Source organism: Natrix helvetica, assembly GCF_964273705.1.
Source record: "Natrix helvetica genome assembly, chromosome: 6".
In the NCBI taxonomy this organism is placed as follows: domain Eukaryota; kingdom Metazoa; phylum Chordata; class Lepidosauria; order Squamata; family Natricidae; genus Natrix; species Natrix helvetica.
The window spans coordinates 75031447-75053896 of record NC_138553.1 but is presented as its reverse complement, the minus strand read 5'-3'; the positions used below and the strand labels follow the sequence as shown (position 1 = coordinate 75053896).

Here is a 22450-nt window from a genome sequence, read left to right as displayed (position 1 = left end):
AAGTGCCCAAAGAATTCATGTAAGAGGCTTCCTGCTACATCAATGCAGAATATCCTGCTCTGTCTTTTTTCTTTCCACCTACCGATATTTAATGGCATGGGGATTATAGCTGAATGATCTTCTGGCATCAGTCGCCTCTCTGTGTTTACTCTTCCAGGAAGTATGTCTCACTTACACAAAAACATTGAGGCAGGAAGTTTTTCGTTCTCTCACTGGAATGAAAAGTTCTTCCAATTTTAGTTCAGGGGGAAAACCCACATTGTTCAGTTCACAGACATGTGGGAAGACCGGAATAAGAGTTTATCTGCCAGACTGAGTGTGGAGCCAAATTTGTGCTCTCAGTCTTGCAAAGCAGCTTAACTGATTCTTTGTTGGAGTTATTAAGCTCTAGATCAGTATTTCTCAGCCATGGCAGCTTTACAATGTTTGGATTTTGACTCATAGAATTTCCTAGCCAGCATATGTCAAAGTTACAACAGACAATCCCCCCCAATACCCACATAAAGGTATTTATGGCCCAGTGATGGGATTAGAACATTTTAACTATCGGTTCTGTGGGCGTGGCTTTGTGGGCGTGGCTGGTGGGCATGGCAGGGGAAGGATACTGCAAAATCCCCATTCCCTCCCAATCATCTGGGGACTTGGGAAGCAGAGAATAGATGGGGGCAGGGCCAGTCAGAGGTGGTATTTACCAGTTCTCCGAACTACTCAAAATTTCTGCTACTGGTTCTCTAGAACTGGTCAGAACCTGTTGAATGCCACCTCTGATTCAGTGTCTTCAAGATTACATCTGCCAGTTCCTTCAGAACCCCGGGGTATAAACCATCTGGTCTAGGCGAATTTGTACAGATGTTATTATAACACAAGAGTACCATTTTGAAATTGGTGCTTAAAATCTGCATCGATTTGTTGAATTTTTCATTCCTTTTCATAAATTAAACCCTTTTTGGAATTGGTTACTCCATAATTGCAATCCCTTTGGACCAAGAAAATCATCGGTAGTTATATTTTTATTATATATGTGAAGAAAGTAGAAATATTTTTTATAAACATATAACCTGCACATCTTTAAGAGTGTGAATATTGGCTCCAACATCATCGGCTAATTGTATTAAACTGTGAGTAGTACTGGCCAGAAGGAAAATTTGTATATACTTCTTCATTCATATATGCTTGTCTGAAAAAAAAGAAAAAAATTGATACATGTTAATGATTAAAGTCTTTAAATGTGAGATTGCTTATTCTCAGTATCAGCAAGAAATCAATTTTAATGTTTTTTTACAAATGGGTTAAGGAAATTAAAATGCCAGCTTGGTGAAATGGTTAAGAAATAAGGCTAGAAACTAGGAGACCGTGATTTTCTAGTCCAACCTTAAGCATAAAGAAAACTGGGTGACTTTGGGCCAGTCACTCTTTCTCAGCATGAGGAAGGAAGCAATTGCAAACTATTTTCAAAAATACTTGCCAAGAAAACTGCAAGGATTTGTCCAAGTAGTTGCCAGGAGTTAGTGTTGACTTGAAGGCATTAAAAAAAAAAGTTATCTAAGCAGGGGGGGGGGGCCTTCAAAAATTTCAGCAACAGGTTCTCTTCCCAGTTGCTGGGTGGGCATGGCCTAATCGGCCTCCTGTACACAGCGGAGGGTGGGGGGGCATTTTCGCCTTCCCCAGGCTCCGGAGGCTTTCTTTGAGTCTCTGGAAGGGCGAAAACTGCCTCCCCTAGGCTCCGGAAGCCCTCTGGAGGCCGGAAATGGCCCATTTTCCCACCTTCCCGACCTTCCGTGCGGGCCCTGCACTTAACGCACATCAGAGGTGGGTTCCTACCGGTTCGATCAAACAGGCAGTAACTTAGCAGCCTGGGTCGCTGAAACCGGTAGTGACCCAGGCTTGCCACGCCCCCAAACCGGTTCTCTCGGTGACGGCCTCTTGTTTTTGGCTTCTGTGCATGCACAGAAGCGTTTTTTTAGTACTGAGCATGCGCGTGGCGCGTCCCTGAGTGAACCGGCAGTAGCAGCAGCCGGAACCCATGCCTGCCTCACATCCAAAACAGGCCGTCCGGAGACTCCTGGGAGGAGAGGGGTGGGTGGGGCTAGCCAGGGGAGGAATTTGGAGTGTCTCCGAACCGAGCATAACGTTAGCTATGGGTTCTCCCGAACCTGGGCAAATCTGATAGCAGCCCATCCCTGTATCTAAGACACTAGAAAAAAGTGTCCTTTGAAATAAATTGACATCAGTGATGTTTGTTAAGGGTCATCAAAAAAGGCAAGAGGATGAACATGACATCATAAGTGAGCCCCCACCCTCTTTGTACATGCATGTACAAAGTGAGAGCAGGGTTATCTGGCAGGCTGGAAAGCTGTTGAGAATTCAATAATGGGAGGCAGGTTATTCTGCTGCTCCATGGTTAAAGCTACCAGGTCTATAGCATCCAGAGGCATTCCATGTGCTTCCCAGAATAAGATGCTGATGCTTCTAAGCCCCATTAGTTTGCCCCCGGGGACTTTCTGGGTTCATCTTGGGCTAAAACAAAGTGGGCATCCAGAAAATGTCTTACTTATTTTTCTGCTCCTGGGATAGCTGGATGTTAAAATTATCCAATGCTCTCCGCAGGTCCCGATTCTGACGTTGCTGATGACGGTCATAGAGCAATTCAGCTCTGGCCTCCTGAATCCGTTTTCGGTCCCATTCTGCGTTTTTCTGGCGTTCCTCTTCATCTAACCTCTGCATGAGAAGCAGAAAGCTGGTCTAGGAGGAGCAACTTAGAACCGAGGAGAAATTTCCTGGCAGTCAGAACAATGAATCAGTGGAACAGCTTGCCTCCAGACGTTGTGAATGCCCCAACACTGGAAGTTTTGAAGAAGATGTTGGATAACCATTTGTCTGAAGTGGTGTAAGGGTTTTCTGCCTAAGCAGGGGGCTGGACTAGAAGACCTCCAAGGTCCCTTCCAACTCTGTTATTCTACTCTAGTCAGCAATAAAACACCTCTGCCCCCATCCATCTTTCTGTGCTGCTAATAGCTTTCAACAGATGGGCTGCTAAGGACCCATGGCTCTTCCCAAGGTCCTTCTGAAATTGAAAGAGTCAGAGAGGTTCAACCTACCTGGAATCCTGATGTACAATGATTGGTTTAGGCTTTTTTTGCCCCCTTTGCCACCCATTAAACAGGACCTGTGGTCCTTAATGTGTGGCATCACTACAATTTGCAACAGCCCCTGACAAACTGATGATGATGTAGGAAGGTGAATGTTGTCTGGAGAGTGTGGTCAAACAACTCAAGATGGAAGACGTAAGAGTGCCATCAAAGCTACTGCTCTGTGTTTTATGTGTGTGGCATGCAGGATGCATCTGGCAAAGAGGCGGCGCTTTCATCAGACTGTTGCAGCCCATCTTGGTTTCCCCCATGTTTGTTCTGATGGGGGAAGATCAGAGATGGAGGAAGGAGACCATCAAGCAAGGAATAACATCAAAGGAGGAAATGGCTGAAGAATACGACCTCCTTTATACCAGGGGTCTGCAACATTAAATATTCAAAGAGCCATTTGGACCCGTTTCCCACAGAAAAGAAAATACCGGGAGCCACAAAACCTGGGTGAGCATGGCCAACTCGACATCACTCACTCCCACCCAGTCACATGACTGTCTCTCTCCGTCTCTGTGTCTCTTGTTTCTCTCTCTCTCTTTCCCTCCCTTTCTCTCTCTCTCTCTCTCTCTGTCTCACTGTCCGACTGCAGCGGGAAACAGTAGGTGGCTACTTCCGGACTTGGCTGGTGCTGGACGTGCGACCTGCTCTCCACCCCGAGACAATGGCCCGTCCCACGCTGCACCATGGCCAACGCCATTGCTGTTGCCAGGGGCAAGTGGAAAGGGTCACATTGCGGCTCCATGGGCTCCAGGAGGAGGGGACCCCATCTCCCCCATTATGAAGCCCGCTAACTTTCACTGTGCTGCGCATGGCAGGCAGGCGGTGGAGGCGGTGGCAGAAGTGGCATCAGGAGCTGCAGCAGAGGGCTGAAAGAGCCGCATGTGGCTCTACAGCCATGGGTTGCTGACACCCGCTTTATACTATTTGGGGGAGCCTGAACAGATTGAGAGTTGAAATGCCTAAATGTAAAGCCGATACACTCAAGTGAAGGCTCTTAGCGGATAACAACATGATATGTGAATGTGGAGAGGAACAGAGCCCGGCCTATCTGCTAGTATGTTGGTTACTATCAGAATCTTGTACCGATAATGACTTATTTTTGGCCAACGACAAAGCCAGGAAGGCAGTTTAAAGTTTGATGTAGATATGGAAGAAGAACAAGGAAGGAAGGAGGAAGAGAAGGAGAAAAAAAAGCCCATCTTGACTTTTTTGATCCCACCATGCAGAATTCCAGGTTGTTATTCCACTGTGCTATTTCTTTAAAGGGCATACCAGCTTCTCCAGCACTTGTTGCATCTGAATATCCTGGATTTCTTTCAGCTGAGCTTGGCTCATCCCTTTCCATCGATCGGTGATGATGCCATTTGGTCCAAAGGAGCTCACCGCTTGCTGCGGGTTTTCAGTCAGCAGATCCCCCTGAAGCTGGCTCAAAATGTCCCTCTCTTTTGCTTCTTCCTCTTGCTGTTTTTCGAGTCTTCTCCTACGCTCAGACTCGGCAGCCTTAAAACAGACAGACAGACAGACAGACACACACACACACACACACACACAGAGGAATGTTTACAATGTGAGAGAAGGTTGGCCCTCACCAGATGGCAAATACTTATATAAAATGCAGTTAAATGTGTTTTGTGGGATTTCTGGTAGGAAATAAAGACAGGATAAGATAAGTTAAAGAATAAAAAGAGAATAAGGAGGTAATTGCAGTGTCTTTTAAAACCTTTCTTTCATTCTGATACTTTTAAAATTATAATTGCACACATGATGCAAAGCAGGGGTGAAATGCTACCGGTTCGGACCGGTTCGCCCAAACCGGTAGTAAAAAAAATGCTGAACCGGTAGCATTTTTTTACTACCAGCTTGGTTCCGACTATCAACTGTGTGACAATCAGCTGTGCCGCGCAATTTATATTCACTAGAAAGCAGGAAATCCTTTTGCTTTCTAGCAAATCTAAATCATGCGGCACAGCTGTCGCCCCCTCCCCCCGCTGTTCTACTTAACTTTGCAGACTCAGAAAAGGCTTCTTAATCCTCCTTTTTCAGCGCTGCGTGGTAGTGCATGCGTGCACGCAGCAAACCGCTAGCAAAGCGAACCGCTAGCAGACTTCAGAGCATTTCACCCCTGATGCAAAGTAAAAATTCACACTGACATCCTGATATGGGTGGTGTCCCTTGTCATCTCAGGACTGCCCACAAGTTCAGTGGTGGATTTACACCTCCTTCCAAGCCATGAAACAAACCACAAGGATTAGGTTCTTCCATTGCACTAAGTCAGAACAAGCAAGTATTACGGCTTCAGTTACACAAGTAACTCTCAATCTTCTGGAGGGGTTCAAAATATACAGAGACAGTCCAGTTTCCTTCCCGTGCTCAGGACAAGGCTTAATCAGAAATGAGCACTGCGTTGAGTGCTCAGCATGGCATCCAAGACAGGGCAAGGACAGCCACAAATGACAAGGTGACAATTATTGCCAACCCAATTATGACATATCATATCTCAAGACCTAAATTGGGCACCTGTTATAGCCCAGCAGGATCCGTTTGCCACCAGGAGGCGCCTGAGGCATGGAGCAGTGGGGAGGATCAAAGGCAGTCAGTCCCTGATACTAGAGCAGTGATGGGTGGTTTTAAGCGCTCCGAAGGCGTCAGGGAAGCCTCTGGACGGTCCCTGAAGCCTTCGGAACGCTTAAAATGACCCTCCGAGCAACCCGGAAGTCACTTCCGGTTTGCTCGGAGGGTGGTTTTAAGCGTTCCGAAGGCTTCAGGGAAGCCTCCGGACGGTCCCTGAAGCCTCCGGAGGGCCTCCGGGGGGGGGCGGGGGAGGCTCTTTTCGCCCTCCCTAGGCTCCTATAAAGCCTCTGGAGCCTGGGGAGGGCGAAAAAAGCATGTAAAAATGGGGGGATCGCGTGTTGTACGCACATGCACACTGGGGGGGTCGCACGTTGCATTATGGGTGCGGCACGCCCGCACACGACCCCCCTGCGCTCCCCCCACTTGTGGCACGCGAGCCAAAAAAGGTTCGCCATCGCTGTACTAGAGTAATAAAGGCTGAGAAACGAAAGAGGCAGCTTCGTAGGCAGACTCACAGACGGTAATTAGCACAGGTGGTTGTAGATTGGCCCCTCCCAAGAGAGCTTATAGGTGAGGTGTTGGGAGGGGACATTTGCAGGAAACAACCGTTCGAAATTAGCAGTGAAGAAAGTTGATGTCTTAGAGCCGTGTTTGAATATCTGGTTCGTTTTGTTGTATTTTGAATTATCTGGGCCTTCGGCCAAAAGGTTTGTTATCTTGCAATTAAACAGTGGCAAACAGCCAAGCCTGTGTTTTGGCTTGTTCACAGGCGTGGAGAGGGGGGTCAGAACAGGCACCTAATATGAAAAACGTCATCAAAAAAGTGCAACAAAGAATGCTCTTTCTGCGCCGACTTAGAAAGCTCAAACTGCCCAAGGAGCTGCTGATTCAGTTCTACAGAGGAAACTTTGAGTCTGTTACCTGCCACCTCTATAACTGTCTGGTATCCTAAACCAGTACCCACTTAGACTCTGGAACAGGTGCAACAATAAATGATAACAGTCAATAATCAGACTTACTTTCAAGCTGAAGTGTAAATATCTGTACTAGCCTATTTCACCTATATAAAAACAAATATCCTAGACTTGGGATGTCAAACTCAGGGCCCGGATGTGCCACACGCTGGCCACACCCACCTGTTTTAGCGAAGGAGGGAGAAGTCACGATACGTCACACGACAACGTGTCATCGCGAGTTTGACACCCCTCTCCTAGACTATTGACAACATTTAAAAGCTATTTTGAAGATCATAATGATTGAACATTGGTTTCATTAAAGACATTTCATTGCCATAAATTAGGTACATTTTATATATTGTTAAGTGTTATGCTTAAACTTAGAATAAGTGTTTATTTTGTTATATGGTTTTGGAGGAGGGGTTCGACTGTTTAGTTTGTCTATTTTCTATATGATGTCTATAGAGTGAGAGATTATTTTATTATATATATTTGTACCTGTACTGAAGAAACCTGGAGGTTATTCGTTTTATATTTTGTTTCTTTCTTTTCTCTTGTCACCTAATTCCCACAGTACTTGTCTTAGGCCAAAGATATTTACCCATGTGGTAGTCTGTATTGCTCTTATCCTTCTCATCTTTCCTAGTACCTTCTCCCATTGGTATCTTATGATTTATCACTTGTTATTTGTATATTAGATTAATGATTGTTAACTATCATTTATGTTCTATAATCTATCGACTATTACACTGAGAGCTTATGCACTTGAGACAAATTCCTTGGTGTCCAATCACACTTGGATAATAAAGAATTCCATTCCATTTATTTTCCTGATTTCCCCATTTGATCCTCTCTCTCTCCCCTTTAACCTTTTTTCTTTGGGTTAATTTGTATTTTATCTTTTTTTTGAAACTTAAAAGAACTGCATTTTTAAAAAAAGCAATTACGATATGTCATACTCTTAGCAGATACTATATTTAAGTAATAATAACCAATTTTGCTTTACCAAGGCTTGGTTGAATTCTGTAGTAGTGATGCAAATTGCTCGTCTGGTTTCCTCATCTGCTTTTTGGAGATTCATAGCCTTTTCATCAAGCTCCAGTCTCTGCTGCTTATAGAGTTCATCTACAAATTGAAACAAAATCAGTTATGTCACAAGTGCCAGATAGTAAATCATTGCCCCACAACCAGCAATAGCAATAGCACTTATATACCACTCCGTAGTGATTTGCTGTACCCTTTTCAGCCCAAGTTCCCAGACTTGGCTTTTCGCCCTCCTCCATTCTTCAAGTGTTTTCCATTTACCATAGAGACAAATTCTAGGTTTTTATGTTTCCTATCAAGGGCCAATGGAGAGGATTGTGGCTAATACCTACTTTGAATTTGAGCTAGACACAAGGATGGACAGCTCCACATTTTTGATGCAAGGATGCACTTTGGTCGCTGACCCTGGTTATTTTAGTTTTAAAGTGGATATTGATGGCTTTATATGTTCGCATATTGGTTTTTAACTTGCTTTTTATGAGAATGTTGCTTTTAACTGTGGTGAGCCATCTGGTGTTACTAAGTTGAGATGGGCAGCCACACAAATCAAATAAATAAATTGAATATATGCTTTGCCTGTCAAATATGGAAGGCAGGGTCTTCAGAAGGTCCTTTCTACCAATTTCAGTGACTCAACAGATGTGTAGGGGTTGAGTAGCCTCTTATATAAAAGTCCTTCAATCATTTAGGTTTTTAAAGAACTGATATATTAATTTACGCCGGCAAAACACCCATGCCAATTTTTCAAAGCAGGCATCAATAGTTTTCAAGCTAGCAACCTAAACTACTAAGTCGTAACTAGGAGTGAGAAACAATGTCCCTCGACCCCCAAAGTGGTAAGAAAAGAAGTAAAGAAGTAGAAGAGAAACCAAGTCATGGCACTCTTTTTGAAATTTCGCAGGTGGCAACGGTTAGGCTAAATGCTCTATTGCAGATTTGGTCATACCTGCATATTTCTTATCTGCCAGCGCCTTCTGCTTTTCCCTTTCTTGCTGCAAAAGCCATTCTCTGTTTTGCTCTTGCTGGAACCTCTGTCTATTCTTACTGTTTAAATCTTCTCCCATGAACTTCTGCAAGCTGGATATGGTACAGCGTGGGTCACTGTCAGCAAGGCGAGCAGCAGTATCTTTCTGCAGGCGTTGTGGGTCAAAGAGGTCGTATTCACGCACCGTTTCTGGCTTCTGATAATTTTGACGAAATTCGTTGATAGCTTTGTTTAGGATCTGGGTATCTCTTTTCTGTCGTTGGTCTAACATACAGAGGATCTTATCATTTTGTTTCATTTCTGCAGCTATGTTTAGAAGGGAAAAAAAGGCTGTGATTCTAATCCTTAAAAATGCATTTTTTTGTGAATTTAAATAGGATGCTGGGTGGCTAACGTTAATTGTTCCAACCCAAATAAGATCAGTTCTCTCTTTTACCTGTTCAGATTATACGTTTGTGCACTTCATCTCCATGCAAAGTTCATAGTTACAAGTAGTCCTCAACTTATGATCACAATTGGGACAAGAATTTCCATTGCTAAACAAAGCAGCTGTTAAGTGAGTTGCGTCCAATTTTATGGCCTTGTTTGCCATAGTTGTTAAACAATCACTCCACTTGTGAAGTGAATAGCAATAGCACTTCAAATGTTCACTAAAAAAAGATTTAAGTTGTGGACTACCTATGTTTTAAAATATTCCTTGAAAAGAATGTTGCACAGGGGTACTTCTATATACCTAATATCCGTGCCAATTAATATTCCTTATATCTCACAATGGTACTTCTTGCAGCTCCATTAAGCCCAGAAAGACTAATATTTCAGCCATCTTTATCCCATCTTGCAGTGCTATCTTAGTATGTGCTAAAAAAAAACAAAAAAAACCCAGCTGAGTGCAAAAAGGCCTCAAGACTGGGACGAATACACTAAGGTGCTCTGGAAAAAGGGAGATGGAGGTGATGGAAGTTCTCATCAAGATGTCCAAACCCAAATCTTGCAGAGTTCAAGTATCTTATGATATACAACTATGTTACCTGCCCAAGGAAAATCTTAGGTGAATGGATGCAGGGACAGGAATGGGAATCAAAGTTTTGGAAGGTGGAAGGGTTGAAGGAGAACTCGTTTTTACAGCCATCTGACAAATGACTGTCTTTTTAAAAATGATATGATATATACCAATGGAATCATCACGGGCCTTCTGGACTGCTTCTTCAATCTTTTTGTCTTTTACCTGGGTGTCCAGAGCTTCCTTGTCAATCTGTGGTAGACATGAAAAAAACCTGGTTCAGATTTCATACCAAAGAAGAAGAGGAAATTTCCCCAAATAAGCTCAGCTTTAACTGCTATTTTCAGGAAATAAAAAGCTGAGACAAATAAAGGCAACAAAATCATATTCTAGTCTTCATCGATGAATTAAAACAAAATAAATAAATAACTAGAATTACACTATCTCCCATTAAATAGATTTTTAAAACTCTTAGATACAGAACTATTGAACTTTTAATTCAATTATGTCATATATCTCTAAGATTGTCCTTTGTATTTTAAGGACCAAAAAATAGTCAGTCCAATGCTAGTTAACACTAGCATTGGACTGACCAGATATTTAATAACTCCAATGAAAAGTGTAATTAGAATTAAAATTTATAAAGAAGAAAAATATGTAGCTGAAAAAGTATCAGTGTAGCCTAGCTTTACAATTCTTCTTAAAACCTTCAAAGGCCAACATGCATATCATTCAGATGATCCAATAAACAAAATTAAATAGGATAAATTTATATATCACATGTGGTTGGGTCATTTACAGAAAAAATGATGAGGTTAGTTCATAATTCTTTGTATTATGTAAGCCCAGAGAGTTGGATTAACTCAGATAACTATGATCACACTACCTATACATCAACTTGATTAGACACTTATGTAAATAATATCAGATCACTCACAAATAGTAATTTTATTTAATAACTGGCTAAAATTAAATCAATTTTCATAACTGTAATATATTCCAAATCAATACATCAACTTGATTAGACACTTATGTAAATAATATCAGATCACTCACAAATAGTAATTTTATCTAAGAACTGCCTAAAATTAAATCATTTTTCACAACTGTAACATATTCCAAATCAATATTATACAAAGATTTCTTTTCTCTGCCAGATTTTAACTTGATACTACTTTTTGTTTTCCACATAATTTTATGGTAAATGTGTTTATCTCTTAAGATAATGATTACATTATGGGCAGTACTTCAGAGAGTTACAAAAGAACATATGAGTTGCCTGTCTTAGAGATAAATAAGAAAAAATAATATTACTTGCAGGAAATATAAATTTCATTCAGTGAAAATCTATCAAAATATTCTTTAGTTTTAAAATTCTTTAGTTTTAAAAAACATAAACAGTAATTGTGACTGCAATGCAAGCTTACATACTAAGAAACGATTACATGATATTGCTTCTCTTTCTATAATTTATGAAACATTTTACTGCCAGTAAAATGGCAGTTGGAGGACTGTACATTTATTTATTTTTCCTATATATTTTATTTATTTATTTAGTTTGTCAAACATGTATGAGATAACAGGTATAAGTATAAACATGGATATGAGCACATGAAATGAGTACAAATAAATGGGGACAATAGGATAGGGACGGTAGACATGCTGATGCACTTATGCACACCCTGTGTGTGTGTGTGTGTGTGTGTGTGTGTGTGTGTGTGCTTGCATGCATATATGTGTGTGTGCATCTCAATATCTATCTATCTATCTATCTATTTATGTATCTATCATCTATCTATCTATCTATCTATCTATCTATCTATCATCTATCTGGATATGTGTGCGTGTGTGTATAGCTATCCATATGTATGTGTGTGTGTGTGTACATACACACACACACATACATATGTATGTATGTATGTATATGTAAACAGCTTTCTTAATATTTTAGAGAACACAGCACTAGTGGATAATTGTATGCAAATGTTTACATGCTGACTGCCAAATTGTGTATTTTCACCTAAACAGTAAGCATGCAATTCAAGTTTTCAGATACATGTTAATTTTGCATCCGGTTCTATTCATGTTGAAATTCCTTGGAACAATTTGATAAGGCATGTCCAAAGGATTGCATTCAATTGTGTATACTTAGTATGATTATTAGCCCGAATAATTATTTGGGCTTTGCATGTTTCTGAGAAGGAAAAACTTTCATCCTTTATATTTTGCATATAAAATAAGAGATTTTTTTAAAAAATATGCATAAAGTCATGCAGCTGGTGTCAAGAAAAAAAATCATCATACTACCTCGTGCCAAAAAATTAAACTTAAATGACAATCAAGAAAATCTAAAGAATTACAGAACCACCCACCCCGATAAGCCTGACTCGGGCATCAAAGATCTGGCTTTGCCTCTGCAGCTCCCGGTAACGCCTCCGCTCCCGCGCCGCTGCCTCCATCCGGGAGTGCATTATAGCCGGCCAGAGCAGTCCTGCCGAAGCAGGGAGGACGAAAGAAGATGCTTCGCGCAGGGATAACTATCTAGGATGCTCAGCATCCCCGGCGCCTAGCAACGGTCTCCACAACTCTGCGTTGCCAAGGAAATGAGCCAAGGTTCTTCCGCTTCCAGCTATCGAGGCTCTCTTGACGTCAGCAGCTCCCGTCAGCATAGAGATTAAGGCTAGAGTGGCCACGGGGCAAAGCCTCGGAAGGCGGAGCGCGGGGGCAAGTCTCGCGAGATATCCTTTCCCCTCAAGCGCAGCGCGGGATCGGCCGGTTTGGCGGGAAGGGAGATTGTCACGCTGTGAGGCGGAGGGTCAGAATTTATGTATTAAATGTACATAAGCGCTTCTGTCGTTCCATGCGGGTCTCTGGAAGAGGAAGATAGTCTTCTGCTCCCCGCCCGTTATTTTGCACATTTCAAGCGCTTGTCCTGCCCGGTTTGGCGGGGTAGTATCTCAATTGAAATTCTGAAGCGCGTTTTTCATCCTCCCATCTTTTTGTTTTCCTTCCAGGCAATTTTTATTTCCTTTCCTCCCCCCCTCCCCCGTTTTCTTTTTTTGAGGGCAAGCTGCGTTGAATCCAGTTGACATAAATACCTAAATGTCGCACTTGAAAGGTTAAAAACAAACAAACCACTGGGTGCTCTTTGAGGGATCAGGATCCAGACGTGCCCCCCAAAATGCTGATATTTAATCTCTTCTGGAAAGGACTATATACAATTTTAGGAAATGCTGTAGAGCAGTGGTCACCAACTGGTGGTCTGCGAGAAAATTTTGGTGGTCCGCAGAAAAATTATTTGCATTTTTTATATTGTGCTAAATACTATTTATCTTTTTTTAAAAAAATTGTATTAGTGGTCCACAGGATTTAAAATTATGAATTTAGTGCTCCCTGAGGTCAGAAAGGTTGGTGATCCTTGCAGTAGAGTGCCCACATTCAAGAGCAATGTTTCTATAAATGCAAGGGACAGCTTGAAAAAGGAATTAAAAAAAGATAATAGGTCTACCACAGTTTGTCTAGTCTGCACTCAGGGAATCTTAATTTTTAAATATTTGGGCCTTTCTTTAGTAATTACTGCTTAAAGACAATGGTATATATGCATTCCAAATATCCTCAAAAAATATTTTTCAGCCAAGGAGCAGGACATAATAAAACTCAGTAGTGTAAAACAGGAGGTGTAAAGAACAAATGGTTAAAATTAACAGCATATCCATTAGACGGTTGCACATATTTATAATGTATCAGAATGTAGCTAGTTTTGGAATAGCCTATCCAAAAGTAAAGATGAAATTAGAAAATTGGGAAATTTGCTTAAAATATGAGGTTATGAACACTGATTGTACCAGAATGGTAAAACAGGCAATATCAAATGTTCTTACTTTAACTCCCATCAATCATGACAGTGTTCTATTTCACATTTCCTTTGCTTTCCTTCCTTATCGATAGATGGGATACTTAAAGCTTTTGCTGGTTGAGAATTTCAAATCCTGGCGGGGACAGCAATGCATTGGACCATTCAAGAAATTCACTTGTATCATTGGTCCTAATGGCTCAGGTAATGTGTAGAAATGATTTATAGCAGTTGCCTTTGGTTAGGGTCCTTCTAGACTGGTCTGTTTCCTTTTATAACCATTCCTCATATATACAACTCCAGTTATAGCTATTTTATCCTATGCATGCTTGTGTTTTTTCAATAATCCCCCTCCCCCGCTAGACTTGCTGTAGTATTGTGATTAAAGTGTACAAGCTGATTAAGTTATATAAATAGCTATTTAATTTATATTGGCAGTAGGACATTAATCAACTGTACAAGAGATGACATTCCATTGGGAAGAAGGGGAAAGAATTGTGTGTTTAGAAGAAACTTACTGTGTCCATTAAGAGTTCCGCTGGCTAGTAGATGCTTATAGCAGACATATGGGCTTAGGCATTTCTCACCAACCCCTTTTAATGTCTTTGAGGTTCCTTACATGGCCTACTTTTTAAAAGATTATTTTAATTAAAAATAAACTGGAAGATGGTTTTTAGTAAAGCAGCAGTCATTGCTATTATATTTATATGCAGCAGTACTCTTGGATCGCAAAAAGGCCCTGCTGAGATGTAGATATTTTGCCAGATATTTTGCTATGTGTTCTCGAACAGCATTTGCACCAAAAAGTTTTATCACGTCTTTATCACGTTCATCACTGTTTCTACCCTCTAAAATTAAAAAAGACCCTCTGAGATTTTTTAAAAATAGAAATGAAAACTTTTGAATTACTTTCTTTGTGGCCACATTTTAAAAAGAGGGGAAATTGTGATTTAGTGTAAGATCTGAACCAGCAAATCATTAATTATGGAAGTATTGCAAGCAATTAGGGATATATCAGTGTAGGATGGATTGGTGAAAATGTTTTCATGAAATTTAAAATAGTGATATTTGTAATTCTAATTTGCATCTGTAAAAAGCTCTTTTAACATTTTATGCAATTTAAGGGAAATCAAATGTAATGGATGCCCTCAGCTTTGTAATGGGTGAAAAAACATCTAATTTAAGAGTGAAGCACATTCAGGAACTGATACATGGAGCTCATGTTGGAAAGCCAGTTTCTTCAAGTGGAAGTGTAACAATGGTGTATGTAGAAGAAAATGGGGAACAGAAAAAATTTTCAAGGATTATTCGAGGCAAGTACAATTTTTCTAAAAATTAAACATTGTGAAGTATAAAGAAAATATAAGCAAATGATTATATAGACACTAGCATTGTTTTGTTCAATTAAGTGTGGCAAATTTATGTTTGCTGTTGGATAAATTCAAATTTTACAGAGTCTTGGAATATCTTTGCTGTCTGGTATATGATTCTGTAAGCATAGTGAGAAGAGCAGAAAATTATGGATTGTATCATATCAAGTATTAATATACTTGATATTATATATTGGTATATATTAGACAATATCAAATAATTAATATCATTTCCTGCCCTGTCTCCCACTCTTTGGAACATCATGCCTCCTGGATAAAATTGCACCCACCCATTTCGATTTTTGAAAGGGCCTGAAGACCTGGCTCTACCAATTGGCTTAAGGCCCTGATAGGAATGGGTCATTTTAGAAGTAGTTAATAAGATCTCACTTCTTCCATGTGTGCATCTCTTTTCCTTCCTTTCCATCTTCATTAATTTTTAAGTCAATTTTAGTGTTAATATTTATTGTTCTAATGTTTTATTTTGTTGTTTTTATTCATTGTAAGCCACCTAGAGTCGCCTCAGACAAGATGGGTGGCATATAAGTTTAATAAAGAAAATGACATTAAATATCAAGGTAGTTATTAGGAATAAAACTGCCAAAGTAGATTTATTACATTCATTTTAAAAGCATACACTAAGTACTTTTAAAAAGCATGCAAAACAAAATGAATAAAAATAATGCATAAGATAATATTTTGTTATAAAAATGATATTTTATTTTTCATAGACTAAATATACAGAGGAAAAGAATTGAAAGGGACCTTGGAGGTCTTCTAGTCCAACTTCTCCTTTTCAGTCAGGAGACCCTATACCAGTGATGGCTAACCTTTTTGTTGTTGGGTGCCAAAAATGCAAGGGCGTGCACGTGATAGCCGGGACCCATAATGCAAAGCATGCATGCACAAACACCCCCCCCCCCCAATGTGTGCTGCACTACTCATCTCCAAGCCTAGCTTGGTATTTCCTCCGGAGGGCTAGGGGAGGCCATTTTCGCCCTCGCCAGCCTCCAGGAAAGCCTCCAGAGCCTGGGGAGGGCAAAAAACGGGCCCAACGGACCTACTGGAAGTTCAGAAACAACTCATTTCTGGCTTTCGGGGGCCCGAGGGAGGCCATTCTTGCCCTCCCCATGCTCCATGAATGCCTCTGGAGCCTGGGGAGGACGAGAAACTGGCCCAAGGGGCTACCTGGAAGTTCAGAAACAATCTGTTTCCAGTTCCGGAGGACCTCCAGGGGGGTGGGGGAGACCATTTTCACTCTCCTCAGGCTTCAGGAAAGCCTCCAGAGCCTGGGAAGGATGAAAAATGGGCCTATCGGGCCTACTGGAATTTTGTTTCCAGAAAAAAAATAGTTTACTATTAGGTCCAAACTCTGTAGCCATAGGGAAGGAAGGAAAGAGAGAGAGAGAGAGAGAGAGAAAGAAAGAAAGCCTTATAGTTATACAGAAGGGAATGTAGGAAAAACGTTCAAGCAAAACAAGACTCCTTATAAAGAGGAGAGAAAAAATCTAGAAAACTAAAAACACTTACTTAATTTCATGCAAAGGATCTAACCCCAAAACTAGGTTGAAAGTTGCAAATAACAAAATTATTTGTAACAAAAATATTTCTTAAAAATTAAAAAGGAATAATTTGTTTTATTGTGTTTCTGTGTTGTATAATAAAGTGGTAAGAAACATGCTTAATGTAAGCAATATAGTGAGGTCTGTAATTAAGTGTAAAATTATAATTTCAGAAAGCCATTTTCTAAAAATAGCTAATGTTAGCTAATTACAGCTAATGTTTACATTGAAAATATATTAATTATTTTCCAAATGTTGATTTGGGTATTAACTTATTTTGTTGCTTCTTTCAAAATTAGGCAGTGGATCTGAGTTTCTTGTTAATGATACTGCTGTCAACCGATCTATGTATACAAAGGCACTTGCTGAAATTGGCATAATTGCAAGAGCAAAGAATTGTCTAGTTTTTCAGGTAAATATTTGTGCTCAAAATTTAGTATAGCATAAATGATATATTTATATTGTTGGCAATAATTTGTTATCTTGATCCAACTATGTGGGTGATAAGGTAGCTTCAACAATGATTTTTTAAAAAAAATCTAAAGCAGCACACCTGCACATTTTAGATACAACTACCACTTTGGACTGCATGTCTTTCCAAAAATCTCTCTTGAATTGTAGTGATTGATGGCAAGGAGTTCTTTTTACCATTTTGTTTGGTACAGTATTTGTATTGCCAAGATAAGCGTTTCTGGAGAGAGATACTTGCATCCCAATGTCTTCAAAGTTAGTAACCTCACATTTTGATCTGGAGGGTCCCTTAGGCCTGGCCCTGAGCTTCTGCTCATATCAAATGGAGAAGCAAAGATGTTGTAGAAGGCTTCTAGCTTTGCCATAAAATGTAGCAGGAAAGCTACACTGGCTGCCAGTTTTCTCCTGAACAAGTTTAAGGTTTTATTATTTAAAGTTTTATTCTCATGGCATGAGAATATCTGAGAGAACTTCTCCAGTGCCAATCTGCCTGACTGCTCCATTTGTTATCAAACACCCCTCCCCCCCAGCACCCAGCACTCCTTGGATTGAGCAAAATACTATGAATTATTTTGCAGCAGGAAGGAAACCCTTTAAAAAATTGTAATGTCCTCTCGAGATATAGCAAAAATCAGTGTTTGTTTTAACATGAGTTCCCTTTTTATATTGTTAATTTAATGTTTACATCTTTGCTCATTTCCCATGTTTGAAAGGAATTTATGAGTAAACAATCTGAGAGTTGAATACTTGTCACTGTATATTTTCTTGAGATGGATTTAATGTTACTTCCAGTAACTAGAGTAATTTATGCGTTGTCTTATTTAACATTTTTTTTTCTGACATTAGATAGAGGATTTATATATAGGACTCAGAAAAGAAATTTATGAAGTTAAAACCCTCATCTTTGGCTTTTCTGGCTCTGAATACTATTGATGTATCAGATTACATTATTGTTATCACCATAAGAACAAAGAAATTTAGGTAAAGAATGTGGGTTGTTTTCTGTAAAATTGGTCCTTAAGGTCTTCTTTACAGAATCCTTTTTATTTTGTTCAATTTTAACATTTTAAAATAAATAGAATTATTATTTTAGGGTGAAGTTGAAGCAATTGCAATGAAGAAACCCAAAGAAAGAACACAGCTTTTTGAACAAATTAGTAACTCGGGAGAGTTTGCTGCTGAATATGCAGAAAGGAAGAAGGATTTGCAAAAGGCAGAAGAAGAGGCGCAGTTCAGTTACAACAAGAAGAAAAATGTGGCAGCTGAGCGCAAACGTGCAAAATTAGAGAAAGAGGAGGTGAATTCCTGAAAAAATTGTTTTGGTTCTTAAGTTAGGATATAAAATGAAAATTTTATATTTTCAGTGGAAAAATCATATTCATAATCAGATTATCTTTTTTAAATTAAGTTTTCTGATAGAGCTTCTGAATCATAAGAATAAAGATTAAATTGTACTATGATATTGTTAATTTTCCTGTCTTATTTTGACTGTTATAAATACAGTGGTAATACAAGAAAGATTGCATGGTAGAACTAACCTTTGGTCAGAATTTTTTTTTTTTAAAGTATTCTGAATATCAGAGAATCAACTCGTGCTATATTTTTTATCAGAATCCTTTTGAAATTTGAAACATTTTAAGATTGAAACAGCTAGTCTGACCCTTGGAAAAATGTATTAATATGCAAATAATATTGGAAGCCTTCTTAATTTTAAATGGAATTAAGCTATTTGCGAAGAAGCTATATACCCTAACAATGGAGTGACAGAAATTTCAGCCAGATTTCCTTCATATCCTAAAGCTAAGCCATTTCCTAAAATAATTAAACTCAACAATAAAAAAGTAAGGGAGGAAGAGAGAAAGAAGGATAGAAGGATATCATCCTGTGTTGCTGTGTATTCTAGTCAGTATCTCCAACTCTTATTAAACAATTTTAAGAATTCTATAACAATGTAATTTAATATTTTTACTGTATAAAATTTTTAAGAACACATATTACTAAGCCAATAATTAATATGAATACAATCCTTTAATATATGTCTAACAATAATCATGATTAAAATTATTATGAGAAAGGAAAATGATGGTGTTGAGGCTTGGATGGATCTGAGGCTCTCATTCTAATATGCTATTAATCAGTTGACTTTAGGAGCAAAATATGTAGTCCAATGCAGCTACATAACTATCCAGGGAGGATATTCTTATCTTCAATTATTTATATGGGTATCTTAATGGATGTACAGTAAACTACTAATGCTATTACAACAAAATATGAATATAAACTCTTTATAATTGAAAGGCATGTGTTTAACTCACAGTCAAGATTTACCACTGTGTAGGAGTTCATAGCTACCATAATCATTTTGTTGATTATAGGCAGAGCATTATCAGGAGTTGTTTGAAGAACTGGCAGAACATAAAAAGCAGTTGCAACTATTCCAGTTGTATCACAATGAGCAAAAAATCAAATTTCTCTATAATAAAATGGCTGGAAAAACTAACATTATTGATACTAAGAAAAGCGCTGTTTCTGATGCAGAAGAAACCATGAAAGCCAAGAAATCTGCTTTTGGGGTGTTAACTAGAAGCAGTCAGCGCATTGAAAAAGAAATTAGGTAAGTGCATTAGATAAGAGGTGTGCCTCTTATCCATTTATATTATAAATTTTTGGATTTTCTCAGAACAATCTTTTTTGAAAATTGTATTCCTTTCTAGGGCTCTAGAAATTATGTTGAACCAAAAGAGGTCTCAGTATATTAAAGCAAAGGAAAAAACTTCTCACCAAATTAAAAAAGTAGATATGGCTAAAAATAAGTTAAGAGATCATATGAAAGAGCAAGCTAAGCAAGAAGAAGGCAGAAGGGAATTAGAGCTGGAGTTGATTGAGATTGATAAAGCTTGGAAAGCATTTGAAAAAAGGGTTGAAGAAGAGGCACAACATAGAGAAAGAGAAGTTTTCCTGGAAGAAAGTCAGGTAAATTCAAGGCAAATAAAAATTCTATATATAATATTCAAAAGAGTATATTAGGGCTTTAATTTGTATAATTGTAGTTACATACTTAAATCAGAAAGTAATTTATGGCCATCATTGTTATACTATGTTAATAGTAATTTGTACTGCAGTGTATATCTACAATGCCGATTTGCACAAAAGGAGAGAGAAAGATATAGTGATAATGGTTAATGTGTTAGGCTAGGAGTGGGAGTAACTTAAGTTCCAGTCCACTGTCCGTCATGGAAACTTGGTAACTCTGGACCAATCACTTTCAGCCCAACTCAGTAGGGTTGTTATAATGGGGAAAAATAGAAAGTATGCTGCCTTGGACTCCAGAATGATGGTAAGATATAAATTTAATATATAAATGCAATAAGTTGTGTGTGTGAGAGAGAGAGATCTATAGTATACATAAATATATAATTCAGTCTTGAATCCTAAATCCTTATATGTGCTTTCTCCCACCCCTTTTAAATTTTGGTGTACAATCAATTAATTATTAGTAAATTTTCTTCCTAAAAAGTTTGTTCAGATGAACACCGACCCTTAAAACTTGAACAACTTGACTTCTAATTCACTAGACCCTGCTGATGATATCTGGAAGATTGTATTACTTTGCAAGTAATAGCATTTAAACAATCTGAAAAAAACTAGAGTATTTTGGAAAAAATGCATTATAATGGAGTAACCGTAATGCTACATAACATAACCCAAAGATAAAGATTTAAATTTCATATCCAAATTGGATTATGTAACAATTAGCATCACATCTGCCAATACTACCATGGACAAGATATATATCTCTACAGCAGATAAAGATGAGGATATAATAGAGATTCTATGAATTCTATGAAAAGTTAAAGCTTGCTATCATTCATTTAAAATAACCCTAATGTGTGATTTCAATGTGCTTATGGCAAATGTGAAGATCTAATGTTACTTAGATCTTAGAAATAAACATGCTGGGCTATCTATGCAATTCTCTGAAGAACAACATTACATTTGCCTTAGATAATAAATTACGTGTGTGAGGGTGTGTATGTTTGAGTCACTTGACTCTTGGCAACTGCCTGGACCCGACCCTGTAGATTCTTGGAAAGTGTTCAGAAGTGGTTTGCCATTGCGTTCTTCCCAGGGCTGCGAAAAATGGACTGGTTACTAGTTTAGTGTCTAAGACAGGATTAGAACAGTCTCCCTGTTTGTAGTAGGTAGTTCTTGATTTATAACTTCATTTAGTGACTGTTTGACATTACAATGGCACTGAAAAAAGTGACTTTTGACCAGTTTTCGCACTTAGGACCGTTGGATTATGATTTATACGAATTATTTAGGGATACAATCCCATACACACGATCAAGGTTTTTCTGTTTGTGTGCAGGTAAATCAGTATCAGGAGTTGAAAGAATTAGTTCATAAAAAGGTAGCCACATTAACTCAGCAACGGGAAAAACTGCTATGGGAGCAGAAGGCAGATATAGAAAAGATGTCATTTGATCGGCGGAGACAAAAAGAAACTGAGGTATATATATAATATATATTAATCATGATTTGGGAGCCAAAAACAATGTTCTAAAAATAATGAGCTCCTTTTTAGTAGGGCTGTGCTGAAGACTTAAAGTTTAGTTTGGACAACAATGTTTGGAAAAATCCTAGCAAAGATAATCAAGCAATAGTTTTGCAAGAATCCGTTTGTTTAAATAGGTAATAGCAGGCAAATTGTATTGCTTTTTTGACAACCAGATTAGTAGATCAAAGAATAGATATAGTTAGTAGGTTTCAGTAAAACATTTAATATAGATGACCATAGCTTCTTTCTTGATAAAGAGAAAAAGTGTGAGATGGATGGTGGATGATTTCACTAACAGATAGATTTGGAGTTGATTGAACAGTAGTATCCAACATGTAATTCTTATTGGATCTATGTCTCCAAAGTACAGGTATTCAGTGGAGCATCCTAAGGTTCTGTCTTATGCCCAGTAGTCTTTCAGATATTTATAAATGGCTTACAAATTTGCACACACAAAGCTGGCTGGATTATTTATTTATTATTTATTTAGCATATGGCATAGAGCACATGGATAACAGTAATAAAATTATATAGAAGGAGCACGTAATACTATGGTACACATATGCTAGAAATATGTAGTCAATTTTGTAAAGTTTGAAGAATTCAAGAAATTATACATTAGTTATACTTTGCATTTTAAAATATGTTGATTCCTAAGAATATAATGTGTTCTATATATTCTTATCTTGGCCATTTATAAACAATTAAGCCCAGTAGTTGGAGGAAGTCTGCTTTTCTTCCTGTATAAGCTCCCAAATGGCAGCTAGACATTATATGATCCAGTGTCTGACGAGGAGCATCATAGTCACACTCAGAAGAGGATACTGGATTTGCCGGAAGGATTGCTAACTCCTGAGAGGAAAGGCTTAAAGTTCAAAAGGATTGTGCAAATTCTGCAAAGTTGGTGATAAGTGTTCTCAGTGTGCATAAAAAGTGC

At 38.7% G+C, this 22450-nt stretch overlaps 2 protein-coding genes across 5 annotated transcripts in view; one reads left to right on the top strand and one right to left on the bottom strand.

Moving 5' to 3' along the window:
- Positions 1 to 1000: 1000 nt before the first annotated feature.
- Positions 1001 to 12369, bottom strand: RIBC2 (RIB43A domain with coiled-coils 2). The gene is made up of 7 exons (XM_081958328.1): positions 12069 to 12369; positions 9867 to 9948; positions 8658 to 9002; positions 7674 to 7792; positions 4413 to 4640; positions 2552 to 2718; positions 1001 to 1177 (listed from the first exon to the last, which is right to left on the bottom strand). Exons 1-7 carry the CDS (start codon positions 12165 to 12167, stop codon positions 1096 to 1098), a joined length of 1122 nt encoding a protein of 373 aa, XP_081814454.1. The 5' UTR covers positions 12168 to 12369; the 3' UTR covers positions 1001 to 1095.
- A 63-nt stretch (positions 12370 to 12432) lies between these two features.
- Positions 12433 to 22450, top strand: part of SMC1B (structural maintenance of chromosomes 1B) — a 30161-nt gene continuing 20143 nt past the window's right edge. For 2 of the 4 annotated variants that reach the window (XM_081958300.1, XM_081958303.1), the window contains exons 1-8: positions 12433 to 12511; positions 13645 to 13753; positions 14674 to 14866; positions 16785 to 16893; positions 18046 to 18249; positions 19328 to 19566; positions 19667 to 19925; positions 21325 to 21465. In XM_081958300.1, coding sequence (XP_081814426.1) covers positions 13645 to 13753; positions 14674 to 14866; positions 16785 to 16893; positions 18046 to 18249; positions 19328 to 19566; positions 19667 to 19925; positions 21325 to 21465 — 1254 coding nt within the window. In that variant the 5' untranslated portion in view covers positions 12433 to 12511. Of the gene's footprint in view, positions 12533 to 13644; positions 13754 to 14673; positions 14867 to 16784; positions 16894 to 18045; positions 18250 to 19327; positions 19567 to 19666; positions 19926 to 21324; positions 21466 to 22450 lie in introns of all 4 variants that reach the window. The other 2 variants (XM_081958302.1, XM_081958301.1) reach the window with 2 other exon arrangements.